At 32.8% G+C, this 16467-nt stretch overlaps 1 protein-coding gene across 1 annotated transcript in view; it reads right to left on the bottom strand.

The window, feature by feature from the left end:
• Window positions 1-16467, bottom strand: part of LOC132747219 (brevican core protein-like) — a 28291-nt gene that overhangs the window by 1908 nt on the left and 9916 nt on the right. The window contains exons 3-8 of the mRNA XM_060736549.1: window positions 15448-15864; window positions 14535-14610; window positions 14197-14298; window positions 13319-13455; window positions 10913-11000; window positions 422-630 (exon numbers count right to left, since the gene is read on the bottom strand). Coding sequence (XP_060592532.1) covers window positions 422-630; window positions 10913-11000; window positions 13319-13455; window positions 14197-14298; window positions 14535-14610; window positions 15448-15864 — 1029 coding nt within the window. The remainder of the gene's footprint in view (window positions 1-421; window positions 631-10912; window positions 11001-13318; window positions 13456-14196; window positions 14299-14534; window positions 14611-15447; window positions 15865-16467) is intronic.

The raw sequence follows: 16467 nt of genomic DNA, 5'->3' as shown, positions 1-16467 counted from the left end.
TTCAACTTCACGAATTTAACATCATGAATTCACGATTTCAACTTCACGGATTCACGATTTCAACTTCACGAATTCACGATGTCAGCTTCAATTATTCATGATTTCAACTTCATGAATTTGAAATAGTCACTTAATGAAGGTGATATCGTGAATTCATGAAGTTGAAATCATGAATTTAAGTTGAAATCGTGTAATTGAAATCGTGACTCGTGAAGTTAAAATTGTGAATTCATGAAACTGAAATCGTGAATTTACGAAGATAAAATGTCTCCACCGTTCTCTCGTACAAAAAGAGCTCGCATCCACTTCGCCGGTAATACCTACATGTTTTTCACATAATACACTTGGAGGAAATAATGTTAAGTGTCGCGTTTTTCATTGAGAAATGCTTTTGCAAATTGATAGTCATTATTGTACTTACTAAAGGTCTTTCACAGATATAACCTATCTTTCTAGCACAGTCACTTGTTAACCAAGTAAATGTTCCGAATAGCTCCAAGTTAACGCAGTCATAGGCAGCATTGTTATATTCAGTGTACCCGTTTTGGAAATTGTTACTATTAATTGCTCCAGAATATGCCCACACGAAAGTGCCCTCGGTGTCCACGTCTGATAAGGCAATCCAAACCGCTGTTAAAATGTAAGCATAAGACTTTAGAAAGAGATCAGACTTAAGGAAGAGGAGATCGGCCTTTCGAAAGAAGAGATCAGAATTAAGGAAGATGAGTTCAGACTTTAGAAAGATGAGATCAGACTTAAGGATTTAGAAAGATGAGATCAGAATTTTGAAAGTTGAGATTAGACTTTAGAAAGAGGAGATCAGAGCTTAGAAAGAGGAGATCAGACTTTAGAAAGAGAAGATCAGACTTTAGAAAGAGGAGAACAGGTCTATTTTCTAAATAAAATAAAAAAAATGGCCGCCATTTTTTTCTCGATTGATTCTTATTTTCCCCCAAGTTCACCACGATAGCGCATCACCAGAGTAACTATGGCACCCTTAAATTTTTGTTCTTTGGACCATAGAATGCTTTTTGCGTATAAATAGCTTTTTGTTTGATAGTTAAAAAGTAAACATCTATTTTCAACGGAAATAATTGCAACATGCAGACGGTTAAAGCATGAAACAAAGGATTATTTAACCATTAAAATCAGTGAAACGTTGCAGATATGGTGGATATACATAGGATACTATTGTTTTTGTTGTTGTTTTTTTGGGGGGTTTTTTTGTTGTTTTTTTTGTAAATGCACTTTGTCAAAAAACATGCGAACAATATTCTGGATACAGAAGGATCAGATTTCTCAGATCATAACCGTATAAATGGGTTTTCTAAATAAAACACAGATTATTGTATGTTTATGACTGGTAGATATCATCACTTGCTTACACTAAACAAGCTCAGGTCTGATGCTCTTGATATATACATATGAACCTGATATCTATGCAACTAAGTAGCTTATTCCCTTTATATATATATGTTTTATATAATGATTTGAGAAGACAATTTGTACCAGTCTATTATTACAGACGACCAAATATGCAAAAATTTGTTGAATTAATTACTACAGAATGTAAGCATGTCATAAGAAATTTAAGTACATATGTAGAAAAAGCATTTACATTAAGAACAAACGAACTTTACAGAGATAACTATTCTTAAACTGATTTTTCAAGATGTAATGATGTGAATTTTGTTAGTATGACTCTTATATGCCTTTCTTGTTTATCACTTAGCTTTGTAAAATGTATTCTCACTAACCAGATAGAAAAATCCTTAAATGTTACTAAAAATAGCGTTGTTGGAAAATCTTATCTCACATGGGCTTATCTCACACTCAACGTGCAGCAGTTCTAAATAATACGCGATTCACTCCTATTTTAACAAAAATTAAACGTCAAAAGGTCAAAATGTATTAAAAATGTGTAAGCTAATCTATTAAATTGTCTACGGAATCAAAATAGATTGATATTAACTTTCACACTGCAATGAGTCCTACTCTACCTAGATCCGCCCTTTCCAATAACGATCTGTTACTAAAAATAGCACACTTTAAAATATCGAAACGTTCTTCGTAAAATCGGATATTATGACACTTTGCCTGAAAAACATTCATGTTTTTTGTTATGATAACGATGCTTTTTGATGACGAATCTCATTTTGATATATTTTAATCAAATATTCGGCCAAAATAACCGAAAAAGTAGAAAAATCTTTTCAAACGGTAAACGCTTTTTCCTTATAAACACTTATATTATGGCACTTTCCGTTTTTAATATCGATGTGTTTCATCATGATAACCTTGCTTTTTCATGAGGGGTCTCAAATGAATTTATTTTCATTAAATTTTTCACACATAAACTTGGTCAGAAGATTTTTTTGCGGACGTACATAATGCTTTTTAATCATAGAAAGTCAGGCGCCTAAGCCCCGCCCCCTTTTCAAAACTAGGTACGTTGTAATGGGCGTAGCAAGTAGATTCACTGATATTTGTGTGTTCAGGTGAGTGAGAAAAATAATCAACCATTGGGTTAGATAGAGGATAGGGAAATCCCAACCCTCGGGCAATCGGTTCCATCGGGAACTCGCCAAGGCTCGTTCCCGATGGAACCGATCACCCTCGGGTTGGGATTTCCCTATCCTCTATCTAACCCAATGATTGATTCTATTAATCTCATTATGTAAAATTATAGTAAATCCATATGTCAATCAACTTGCTGGTTTCGCTTTTGTGCAAGTTTTGACTGGAAATGGAATAAGAATTCGTATTTATTTTATGTCCGATTGATATTTTACATTTATGATTTAAAATTTTTGAAATAAAATCCATATTGGTCACCAACTTTCCACTTTCGTTTTCGAGCAAGTTGTGACTAGATATGGAATCATTTTTCTTACTACTACTTACTTTACTGCACTATGCTATATATGCACATATTGAATATTAAAAATGTTTATTCTGTCTATTATGTTTATTCTGTCTATTATGTTACAAAAAATGTTGGAGCATATCAATATTATTAAAAAAACGGGTTGCATGTAGCAGTGCTTATACATATGCGAAAATATATGTGTATACATATGTGTAGATGGTATATATGCAAATTTATGAGCGTACTTATGTATATATATATATATATATATATATGTATGTAATGTATGTATGTATGCATGTTTGAATATGTAATTATTATTATTAAATGTTAAATTGCTGTAGTCATATATAGTATGTAAATGTTGGCCACATGGGTCTATGACCTTCTGGTGTTTTGAAAATAAAATCTTGAAAAATATATATATATATATATTCATCCAATTAACATTTGTTGATAGATATCACAGATTAATTGCATTAATTTTCTTTTAGTATGATTGTACATATTATAATTATGCCTTTTCTTTACTAATTTATATAATTCTAAAACAATCTTGTATTTATATCTACTGTATATTATGATCTTCTGTACTATCTGTAATATGTATAATGTAAATGCTCTTCAGTGATGGAGGAAATAAAGATAATAATAATAATTGCTTAAAGAATAAAAGGGAAAAAAAACTTCTCAAGTAGACATACAAGACACTTAAAACGGACAGTTTAGTTATTGTTACTCTTGGTTTATTTTTGTTACAGTTAGATTTTGTTGACAATTTCAGATCATCACAGTATTTATTCGGATAACAGTATTTACCTCGGGATGATATATTTACTGTTACCCACAAACCCATGTGTTATTTATACACTATTATAATTTTGAATGTACATGTATGTTTAAATTAGGAAATAGATATAAATTCTGAGTGCATTGTTGTAGAATAATGCACGGTTTGAGGTCAAATGCGTAGTAATATAATCACGAAGGCCGATTAATTACAAAGCATTTGAACGAAAAACGTGCATTATTACACAATAATGCACGAAGAATTAATATCTATTTCCATTCTAACACGTCGAGAAAAAATATGATTATTATTATAAAGTTGGACTTTATGTTTGGTGGTTAAATTTGTTTTCGCCTCAGAGTTTCCAATAGAAACGTTCTTTAAAGGTTGTTCCAGTGGGTTGAAAAAACTGTCGTTAAATCTACCGTGTGTAGAAACTTTTTGAGAATAACGAATTTTGAAAACGTTGATAAAACTTTGTTTGTTTATTATATTTCACTCTATAATTTTTCAAGCGAAATGCAAATTATTAAAAGTGAAATAAATGTAAAGCTTAACTCGTTTGCGACATTAAAATAGCGTACTTGATTTGATTGTTTTGCACGTGCTTTTTGGCGCTACATTGTGACGTCACGTAAACAACACTTTAAACGTCTGTACAGCGTTAAAGACTGAATTAAAGATATTGGTGTTCGGATTCATTTTCTTAGTTAAACCATTTTATCACACACCCGTGCCGATTTTGCGACTCCGTAAATATGGTATTGCACGGCCGTGCATATATTTTGACGTGACGTCATTAGCGTTATGCAAACATAGTGTAAAGACGCGCTAAATGTTAGCGTCTACTGTAGGCGCGTCAACGGAAAATGACTCTTATTTCACTTTAAACGGTCTTTATTTTGGGTATGTGATAAATAGAATATTAAATTCGTGTAAGTTCATTACTGAATTTATTGCACTCGTTGAATAAAATAATATCATGCTCGCCAGAGGCTCGCATAATATAATTTTATTCAACTCGTGCAATAAATTCAGTATTGAACTTACACTCATTCAATATCCTCTATTTCTTTCATTCTATATAGTTTTTAAAACAAAATTCGACAAAAATTGTTTTTTTATTTATCAGATTTTTTAAACAAAATGGCATATTTCATATTGGATTAAGTCGTGATTAACACGTTATTAATATAATAACTTACGTGAAGAGAATAGCTCAAAATATATAAAATCCGCTTCATCTTCGCTCGTGACTTCAACAATGTGAAAATACACAGGGAGATAATAAGAACGGCGAGTGCATTGTTGTAGAATAATGCACGCTTCGGGCCTTCTTTGTTTATATAGAAAAAAAATCCGATAGTGTTAGAATGATAAATTTACTTTTGGTGTTTACAATATTAGATAAGATATGATTAAGTATTTCATTACATGGGCATTGCGTTATGTACATACATATTGAGGATATAATTGTTATTTATCACATAAACCGCGGCGCAGGAGTGTAATAAAGCCAATTAATAATCAAAGCACTGCAAGCACTGAGGTATACATTGCTTGACATCAAGACCATGTGATTTTAATCTACTGAACTCAATAGAAGTCATCTTCTGGTTACAGTCAATTTCGAACACAAATCTAGGCTTATTTCTTCTCAAGTTATTAATAGGACAAGAAAGAGGTGTTGTTCCTACAGACTAGTGCTGTGTTTTTCCAGGCAGGACTATATGGTTTGCGAAACTGAAGAGCAATACAGAAATCAGTTTGCAAAGACCGGTTTATTATCTGCAGTATACAATGCTGAAATAGTAAAATAGAGTATTCAGTGTTTTTATCTATTACTTTAAAAACAAGACCAACATGCGGGTTTGTAGTCTACAAAAATGTGGTATTGAATCATTCAGCAAGACTTAAAAGTTAGGTGAACATTTTTGTTTACATGCATAACGCATTCACTGGAAAAAATGCACTCCATAGTGCAATTATTGATTCAAAATAAAAGCATTTGTACTTGACAAAATTTAGGCATCAAAGCACTAAGCTCTAGCCTTGTACATTCTTAAATTTTTTCTACAAGTACATTACGAAATTAATGACTCCCCCACCCCCCACCCCACCAACCCTCCCACAAGGCAAATTTTATCCCAGGGCTAAAATTAAAACAATTTTGATAGAGGTCAACTACACAATGTTTCATGCCAAATATTTTACCTCTATAGTCTTTGTCAATTCAGAGGAGAATACTGTTTAAGTTTTTTTTCTATACATGTATATACATTTAAGGAAATCCTAAGACACCATGGTGCCTGGTAAACCTTGTACCTTCAGACAAGATTTTTTAAAAAGTTTTTTACTATATACATACCATGTAATGAAAACCTAAAAAGACTCCTTGGCAGAGACATTTTGACCCCAGGGCTATAATTTGAACAATAGTGATAGAGGTTTACTACACAGGTAAAGGTTTCATGCCAAATATCAAACATCTAGCCTTTGTCAATCCAGAGGACAATATTTTTTAAGTTTTTTTTTCTATACATGTTTATACATTTAAGGAAAACCTATGACACCCTGGTGCTAATTCACTAGGGGCAACATTTGAACAACTTTGGTAAAGGACGTACTGATGATATTATTTACCTAGTATCTAAGCTCTAAGCCTTAAACCTTCTGATAAAAAGATTTTTAAAAAAGTTTTTGCTATATACATATAAGGAAAACCTTAATATATGACCCCAGGGGTGAGGCTAATTTTGATCCTTGGGCTGTAACGTGAATAATCTTGGTAGAGGTTAACTACCAAATGTTTCATGACAAATATCTAACCTGTAGTCTTTGTCAATTCAGAGGAGAAGATTTTAAGTTTTAACTACATACATATCAGGAAAATCTATGAACCCTAGTGCAGGGCTAATTTGACCCCCAGGGTATAATGTGAAAATCTTGTGAATGTCTACCAGACAATGCCTTTTGCAAAATATCTATGCTCTAGGCCTCATATCATTTAAGTCTTTGAACAACTTTGGAAGCCCTTTACTCATGGAACAACCCTGTCAAGTTTGGTTGAAATTGGAGAAGATGTTTTCAAAAGATGTTAACTATATAATGTATAAAACACACACACATGCACGCATGCATGCACACACACAGAAAAAAGAGGGGAATCGCTATATGCCAACACAGCATCTACATGCATCAGACCAGCAGTCCAACACATTTTCAAAAATAAAATGACAATTACATTGTTGATGTGTTGAAAGCCTTGTGAAAATTTAATAAAAGCTTTATAATATCTAGAATAAAACTTTCATTTTTTCATTCCAAACTGCAAACAAACAATATGAGGTATGGTACATGTTATGGTCAACCAAAGTGGATCTTCATTGGAGCTAGGTGGAGAGGAGTGTGGGAATCCAAAGATTAGTATAAATCATGTTTGCTTACTGTGTGCAACAGAAAGTATTTTAAGCACTAAGTTGAAATTTATATGGCCATAATGCACTTTATGTGTGTTAATATGCTATATATCAAAATTAAATACTCAGTATTCTTTTTTTTATGTTAACCATAAACTTAAAGAATTAATAAATTTCTTTTATATAATCTATGAATTCAGTTTATAGTATCTTTTTTGGTTTGACTTTTATCACAGTCTGTGCTTTTTGTGATACCATACTATTGTTTCAGGCACCTTTACTCCAAGTAAGCAAATGAAGTAATTGAAGACCAGGACCTTGAGTGTAGTAACTTCCTTTCTGAGCTGGGGATCTGAACATCACTGTCTGTCCTGTCCTTTTGACAATCAATAAATATTTTACAATCCAATAGGAAAAAAAAGATTCATGTAGTATCTTTTTTATAAATCCTTTTAAGCTATCATCATCGTGTACAATAAAACTTACTGGTAAGGAGTTAATTAAGGGCTTCTCCCCCTAATACAAAAAAGGTCAAATTAAGAAGTAGTACTGTTACAATGCCTTATCAAAAATAAAGTCACATATATAGACAATAACTAAATATTTAACAATATTGATTTAATACAAATAAATCATTAATATATGCAGTTCCAGCCAATATGAGCTGAAATATTTATCTATTTCAAGAGTGACAAAATGAAATGCAGCCTGACTAAAACTCAAACCAGAGACACTTCAGAATACCATTACCTCAGCACTACCAAAAAACCCAGAACCCTTGGAATACCATACAGCAGCTCTACAGCTTAAATATTTTCAGTCTCATAGTTCTATGCATTGACATAATCCACAGCATATTGAATTTTTTCCTTTTTCATTGGCACACTTAAGTAACAAAGTGAATTGACTTATGATTTCAGTTATGTACCATCATAAACATATATTGGACCCTAAAAGTAACAGGGTGAAAATATCACAGGTGAGAAAAATGTGCTGTTTGACCGGAATCAAACCTGAATCAGAATATTATACATGTATGTGGGCTGTACTCACTCAGCTGAGTATCTTAGCTGGCAATGTTGGTCAATAATCTATTACACATGGGCATAGAAGTCAAAGAAAACATTCATTGATAATGACCCCATTATTTAAAGTAAATCATATCAGAAACATCCATTGAAAAATGATATCATTTCATTTTGACCCACAGTTATTACCACTACCTCCTAATGGGCTAATTAAACTGAGCCTGCAGAATTTTATAATTTTGCTGTCTGTCAGACATGGCAATTTCTTATGGGTTTCATCTTTATCTCCATTTGAAGGGATGTAACTCATGTTTTTACTAAATAGTTTGTTCTTATCTGTCTATCTTAGCCATTACAGACTATTCTAGCTGTATATAAAATTATAAAAATCTTTTATATTAACAAACAGAACATAATAAGATGAAAAATTTACCAGTTGGAGAAATTCTTCAAATGGATGGAGGTCCCAGGATGATGAATATGGATAGAACTATTTTTTTTGACTGGCTTTTATGTACCTTCTAGTTATTGTAGCAAGGAATTTTATAATTATTCAGTTTAAAACCTGGTTTTTCAGTTAAGATTTCATCATAAAAAGATCTTCAAGGACTCTAAATAAATTCATATTTGCGGTATCAGGGAAATTAAATTACTATTTGTGCTAAACCTGATCATAAACATCAATCTAAATATTTAGAATGTACCTGTGTTGAGTGTCATATTTCACTCTTCACTTTGGTTATCCCAGGTCTACCCTTTTTTTTTACTAATGGCTTTAATTTAACTGCCCATGCAATCATAAGCTCATATATGGCTAATAATTTTACCTTATATATATCAATAGTCTAAGGAGTTATGGAAAAAAATGTTAAGGGTGGCTCAGCCTGACTGAGTGATTTGATTGTAAATAACATATTTCAAAATATATTTCTGGACTCAACATGCTTTCAAAACTCTGTAAGAAAACTGTCAAATGATGAATATTCATCTGGATTTGTTACCCAAAATCTGTGTGATTCTAGTACTTCATTTTTTTCTAGGATTGCAATAGCTTTCTATTTTTTGTCAAATAATTTTTCACTTTCAGTTTATGTTCTGCATTTGCCCATGTAAATTGATAACTTTAGGTCCAGCACAGTGTAATAGGATATTTACTTGTATCTTTTTCATCTTTCTCAGCATTTCCACTGGCAGTCAACACTGGTAAAGGTAAATTTCCATATGGAGCTTCCATTTGATAAAGTTATGTGATATGTTACCATTTTCAACATCTAAATGTCCAGGGGGTCTAAACGTATCTGCCATGATTGTCAGTTTCGAATAATACCGATTACGAAGGCTAAATTCGAATTAATATTGAGTACAAATCCTTAGTTCATTAATATTGAGTACGAATCTTGTTCCCGAAAATGGCTTTTGGACGAATATTTCACTAAAAGTGGCAGAAATACTTCACACTGCAGGTGTGAAACAAAATAATTGCATACTCCTCCGATGCCACCAATGTTTGATAGGGTTCTATTATATGCAATTATATGACAATACGTTTTCAGAACCGTAAACTTTAATCCATTCATAACAGACGCTTACAATGTTACATAACACTAAATAAGACATATATATCTGTATATTGCTCGTTTTTCTTAAAAACAGTTTGAAATAGAAAAAGTATGCAAGTCTATATTTAAAAGTAAATAAGGTTTACTTGTTTGATTTAATATTAATTTTGGATGTTGGACAATATTTTTATACAGAGTCTGTCGTAAATTCATTCATTCTTGCACGCTGCATGCGGGATACGAAGTTTGAAGCGTAGGTTTTACACAATGCTTTTATGAATGAAATAGAAATTTTCATATTTTTTGCTTCCATGTTTAGAAAATGTTTATTTTAAACTGAAAGTGCATAGTTTTGAACTTTCAAAGCTTATTGACCACTATTGCAAACAGTATATTAATAAAAAGTGATCTTAATGTGACAATCCTGCAAAATGAGGATCTACTTTTATCGAGGTTTCATCCAAAGGTGGATGTTGTTCAGCAAAACAGGTTAGGTGTACTAAATCTGAAATACAGCTATAACTCTGTATACATTGCAAGCAATGTATACAAAAACGATATTACACTAGTGTAATAACACTTTGACGTGACGTCATTTGCGCTATATAAACATAGCGTTAAAGCGCGCTAATGTTAGCGTTATACTAACTTATAGGCGCGTCATTGAAAAATTACTCATTTTAACAGTTTACTGTTCTTATTTTATATATGTGATAAATAGAATATTATATTCGTGTAGATTTAATACTAAATTTATTGAACTCGTTGAATAAAACAATATTATGCTCGCCAGAGGCTCGCATAATATGATTTTATTCAACTCGTTCAATAAATTTAGTATTAAACTACACTCATGCAATATCCTCTATTTAAAACATCCAGCCAAATGGGGCCTACAAGTCACTTAGTGACTTAAACATTTTCAAAATAAATAACTTGTAAAATCTTAAAATATTTTAAACACAATTTACTTTTATATGTGAATTTTTATATAGAAACATTCCTCTTCTATTCAAACCTTCAATCAAGAATTTATTAACTTGCACATAATGATAATTAACAGCATATACAAATAAATATACTTCAGATATATGTTCAAAATTAGGATTTTGATATCATGTTTTCTCGTTAATCATGAAACGATCGTATTTAGTGCAGTTTGAAATAAAATATAAACAATTTGTTTTATAACGCTAAGCGTTATGGGATTAACTCGTGATTTACACGTGATTAATATAATAACTTACGTGAAGAATATAGCTCAACATCGATAAAATCCTCTTCATCTTCGCTCGTGATTTCAACAAGGTAAGCGTTTAGAGATTCGCAGTTCGCCTGTATAGTAAAGTGATAATACAATTGAGCCAAATCCGACATAATGGGATTGCGACCAGCCGCGCAGTCTGGTCAGGATCCATGCTGTTTGCTATCAGTTTCTCTACTAGCTATAGGATTTGTAATCGAACAGCATGGATCCTGATCAGACTGCGCGGATGCGCAGGCTGGTCTGGATCCATGCTGGTCGCAAACCCATTATGTTGGTTTTGTCATGGCGCGGCTCAAATTATATTTCAATATCTTAATGCTTCTAACTTTGAAATAAAAAAAGATCTACATAATTATCTTTTATCGTGTCCACACTAAATGTACTTTTATTAAAAAATAACTTTTGGTTATAATATTGCACTCGTAATCGTCACTTTTAACAACCTATTCACTTTTGACCAGAAAATTATTGCAGCAAATCGGTTTGTTTGGATATGTATCCAGTGGTCAAGGTATCTGTGTCTAAAGTTATGTATCATAGTTCAGTAAGTTTTAGATCTTTGTATGTAATTATTTACACGTTTAAAATATATAGGGCAGTCAAATGCATAGAATCTATGTACACGATATAATTTATTCACGGCATAAAACGAATGCTTAACCGTCATTTGACGCCAGATATGACGTCAATAAACCAAAGAACGTCAGGAAAATTACTTCTACGCTAAATATAGATCTAGTTCAACATATTTTGAAGCATTTCTCTTTTTTTTTAGTATATTAGAATGAAAATAGATAACAATTTTATTGCATTATAGTTAAATGATGCACGGTTTGTCGTTCATATGCTTTGTAATTAATCACACTAGCCTATCGACCTTCGTAATTTTATCCCTGCGCATTTGAAAGTGATATAAATTCTAACACGACCCGCATTTTTTCCCCATTGAACATAGAAAAACCGAAAGCGTGTGTTATTATGCAATAAAATCACAGTTTGAGTTCTATATTTAGACATGTGACGTATTCATATACACGTGACGTAACCACTAAAAAGGTGACGCGCTGGTAATAAGTACGGAATCAAATCAGGCGCAATATAGGCACAGGTGCTCGTCCAGTCTTAGTGCCCATATAAAAAATGAAGTTTTAAAAAAAAAATTGAGAAAAAAAATTTGAAAAAAAACAAACCAAAAACACATCAAAATAACTATTTTGGGTTGAGTGTAAGAAAAAAAAATTTGAATTTTTTTTTTCCTATATACCATTACTACGAAAAGGTCACCTAGTCGCCGTAACGCTATGGAGCTTTACTAGGACACGCTGTGGAACAACCACAATGCCGAGTTCTGTAACAATACAAGCTATTTTGCTACTCTTTACACATCATGCATTTAGAAAATTGTTTACATTCTTCATCTACCTTACATACAATCTTAAATAATTTATATTTACATTTTAACTCGGACACTCCAATTTGTTAAAATCTTGCAAAATTCCTTTGATGGTCGGCCATTTTGTCAAAAACGAAAGTAAAAAACATCCGCTCTCCTGGTTACCTACGACTACGTGCGAGGAACAGTAGACAACGGTAACCATCAATTTATTGGTTACTGTTGTCTATTGTTCAGCGAACGTAGTCGTAGGGGACCAGAACAGCGAAACAGTACGGTGTATGTTTTGTACTTTCGATTTCGACAAAATGGCCGACAATCACTGTTGTTTTGCAAAATTTTAACAAATTGGAGTGTCCGAGTTTAAATGTAAGTTATTTAAGATTGTATGTAAGGTACAATAAGAATGTTAACAATTTTCTAAATGCACAATGTGTAAAGAGTAGCAAAATAGCTTTTATTGTTACAGAACTCAACATTGTGGTTGTTTCACAGTGTGTCCTAGTAAAGCTCCGTAGCGTTACGGCGACTAGGTGACCTTTTCGTAGTAATGGTTTATATAAAAAAATTGCTTTTCAAATGTTTTTTTCTTACACTCAACCCAAAATAGTAATTTTAATGTTTTTTTTTTTTTTTTTCAAAATTTTTTTTTTTTTTTAAAATTTTTTTTTTTTATTTTTTTAAACTTCATTTTTTATATGGGCGCAAGACTGGACGAGCACCTGTGAATATAGGTTAATATCAGGTACGGCAGCATTTATTTGTTGATGTCGTGTTAGAATCGAAATAATATATCCAAAACAGTGATTTTATCGCTTGATAACATCACTGTTTGTCTTTCGGATGAGCATCATAATATAATTCCTCTCATCCGAACTCCAATCAGTGATGTTATTGAACGATAAAATCACTGTTTTGGATATATTATTTCTTAAATATATACAGAGAAACAATGGAATAATTGGTAAGTAAAAGAAAATTAAGTGACTTTACTTTAGCAGTGTCCCAGTCTACATGGGTACTGAAATACTTATAACAGTGACTACCAAACCCTAACCACCCCTCTAGACATGTGGGTGGTTGTGGTGTTGTTGATGTTGTTGTTGTTGTTGTTGTTGTTGTTGTTGGTTCTGAAAGGTTGACCGTTTCTATTACACATTTATTCACAATCATTTTTTTTCCAATTATTTATTAATTTATTGTTTTAAATCACGCAAAAAATGTTACTTGTACATTTAAAGCTACAGGCGTCAAGATGAGTCAAAATATTATTGAGAAAAAAATGTAAGATTTAAAGAAAAGTGAAACGATTCATAAATTAATTATCTACGTGTTTATGCGATTATTGACTGACTTTGCAGTATTTATCACCATATTTTTACTGCTTGACTAACGCAGTAAGGATTATTTTTGCACAATTTTACCTCTTTTTGGTATTTGACGTGGATTGCGCAAGTGCCAGTTGCAATGTGTATTTTTTTTCTCTGTCCACTGCACAATATTTTACTTTTAGATACATTTTTTTTCAATTTTCATAAAATGAAGCATGAACCTTAATTAAGGCGTGCTGCTTTAATTAAAATAAAGATATATTCACATTAATGACGTCAGTTTATTTATTAATGACATATACATTTTAATATTTACTTCGATGGTTTCTTAATAGTATATGAGTTTATAATTTACAGTTTAAATTCATTTGAGCCGTGTCACGACAAAACCAACATAGTGGGTTTGCGACCAGCATGGATCCAGACCAGCCTGCGCATCCTACCCACTATGTTGGTTTTGTCGTGACGCGGCTCCTTTCGAGTATCAAACCATTCAAACGTAAGATGTATTTATTTTTAGAATGTATTTAAGGCGTTTACCAATTTCTGTCTCACAGTTGCTTCCTGTATACCCAGAGTTCGAGCAATCACAGAAAACTTCTTTCCAAGATTTTCTACATTGCGTCACACTTCTACATCCGCCTAAATAATATCGTAAACTAAATCTTTAAACATTACCTTATTAACTTTATTTTAACTGATTTTTTTTAAACACTTTTGCTTATCAATTTGTGTAAAAGTGTATAAATTTATCACTTTTCCAATGGAAACAAAAATCAAAACTGTATTCATTAATTATTTATATATCCACGATCAAGCTACCGGCATATTGTCTCGTGACTTTAGAGAAAATTGACAGTACACATATTTTAACTTACAGGGCTGACATTTCTTCGTGCTATTTCCACTTCCTTCTCCATTACCAGCCGGTAGACAGGCGGTCCCATTTGGACACTAGAAATGATCGAACACCGGTATCATAAACGGTTTTCATTACATATAAAAAGAAGACAAACACCAATACCTATCCCTCATAAGTACATGTATATGAGCCGCGTCACGACAAAACCAATATAATGGGTTTGCGACCAGCATGAAACCAGACCATCCGCGCAGTCTGGTCAGGATCCATGCTGTTCGCTATCAGTTTCTCTACTTGTAATAGAGATGGTATGCGAACAGCATGGATCCTGATCAGACTGCGCGGAAGCGCAGGTTGGTCTTGATCCATGCTGTTCGCAAACCCACTACGTTGGTTTTGTCGTGACGCGGCTCATATTATGTTCCACACTTCAGCTTGTATACAAATTTGATATAGATATGTAAAAATGAAATCAAACAGTGTCTACTCTAGGATTCGAAAAACAGGGGGGGGGGTTATCGAAAAGTGAGAATTCATTACATTTGTTGATCGTTTTCCTTCTTTCTCTATGTAAAATTCTCCCTCTGCCGGGGGAAATTCTCAAAAATATGAGTGAATTCCCCTCTTTGAATAGATACTGGTCAAATGGTGATGACAAAATTTAACAAGTAAAAGAGAATCGTCTGGAGCAAACTAAGTGTGAAATATAAAGAGCAAACTAGATGCGAACTATAAAAAGCATACTAAGATCATAAAGAAGCCTTTATGTCAACACATCCAAATTAGAAAACGTTTAGGGCCACGTTTAAAAGAGCATGTTGGGTAATATACATGTACGTAAGCTGAGATATGCTCTTTTTTCCTCACCCCTAACCGACTTAAGTGAACAAGCGTTTCTAGTTAATTAAATGAATTAAAAAAAATTCTACCTGACAGGAGTCAAGGCATATTTTCCCTTTCGGTTCTTTTCCCGAAGAGTGCGATTTCGGTTCTTTTCCGGAAGAGTGAGAGTTCGGTTCTTTTCCGGAAGTGTGAGAGTTCGGTTCGTTTCCCGAAGAGTGCGATTTCGGTTCTTTTCCGGAAGAGTGAGAGTTCGGTTCGTTTCCCGAAGAGTTCGATTTCGGTTCTTTTCCCGAAGAGTGCGAGTTCGGTTCTTTTCCCGAAGAGTTCGATTTCGGTTCTTTTCCCGAAGAGTTCGATTTCGGTTCTTTTCCCGAAGAGTGCGATTTCGGTTCTTTTCCCGAAGACTGTGATTTCGGCTCACCACTCAAGGACCGTGATTTGAGTCTACCTCTCATTGAATGTAATTCAACAGATGTAAGATAAAGTGTTAAAATCACAAAGACCTGAAACAAAACTTAAACATTTGAATATCCATATCAGGCTTGGCTAGCGATAATTTGTTTAAGTCATTTAATTTGAGCCGCGTCATGACAAAACCAACGTAATGCGTTTGCGACCAGCATGGATCCAGACCAGCCTGCGCATCCGCACAGTCTGATCAGGATCCATGCTGTTCGCTTTCAAACCCTATTACAAGTAGAGAAACTGATAACTGATAACTGCTTTTCATTATTCAATATTCATTATTAATATATATCTTTTCCCGTTTGGTTGAAAACTGTTTGAGTTACCTTAGTCAAACCGATTGCAAAACAGTCAAACCTGTGTAGAAAGGCCATCTAAAGGAAGATCAAACATGGTCGTTATAGGCAAATGGTCTTTATTTGGGGGTTACTTTTTTTAATTATTCCATGAACGGTTGTTGAAAATGATATTGGTTCACATGGTGATCTTTATAACGCACTAAAAATATTGGCAATTTTTTTCTTCTTTTTTTAAGTTAGAATGAAAACAGTTTATCATTTAATTCATAAGTCAGAATAATATAAATATTGAATTGTCTAAAGATTTGAAATTACAAATCGTTATTATGACTGCATGGACAA

This window comes from Ruditapes philippinarum, unplaced genomic scaffold, assembly GCF_026571515.1.
Source record: "Ruditapes philippinarum isolate M1 unplaced genomic scaffold, ASM2657151v2 ctg6473_1_1_1_1, whole genome shotgun sequence".
In the NCBI taxonomy this organism is placed as follows: domain Eukaryota; kingdom Metazoa; phylum Mollusca; class Bivalvia; order Venerida; family Veneridae; genus Ruditapes; species Ruditapes philippinarum.
The sequence above is the reverse complement of the archived record's forward strand: the minus strand, read 5'-3'. Positions and strand labels throughout refer to the sequence as shown.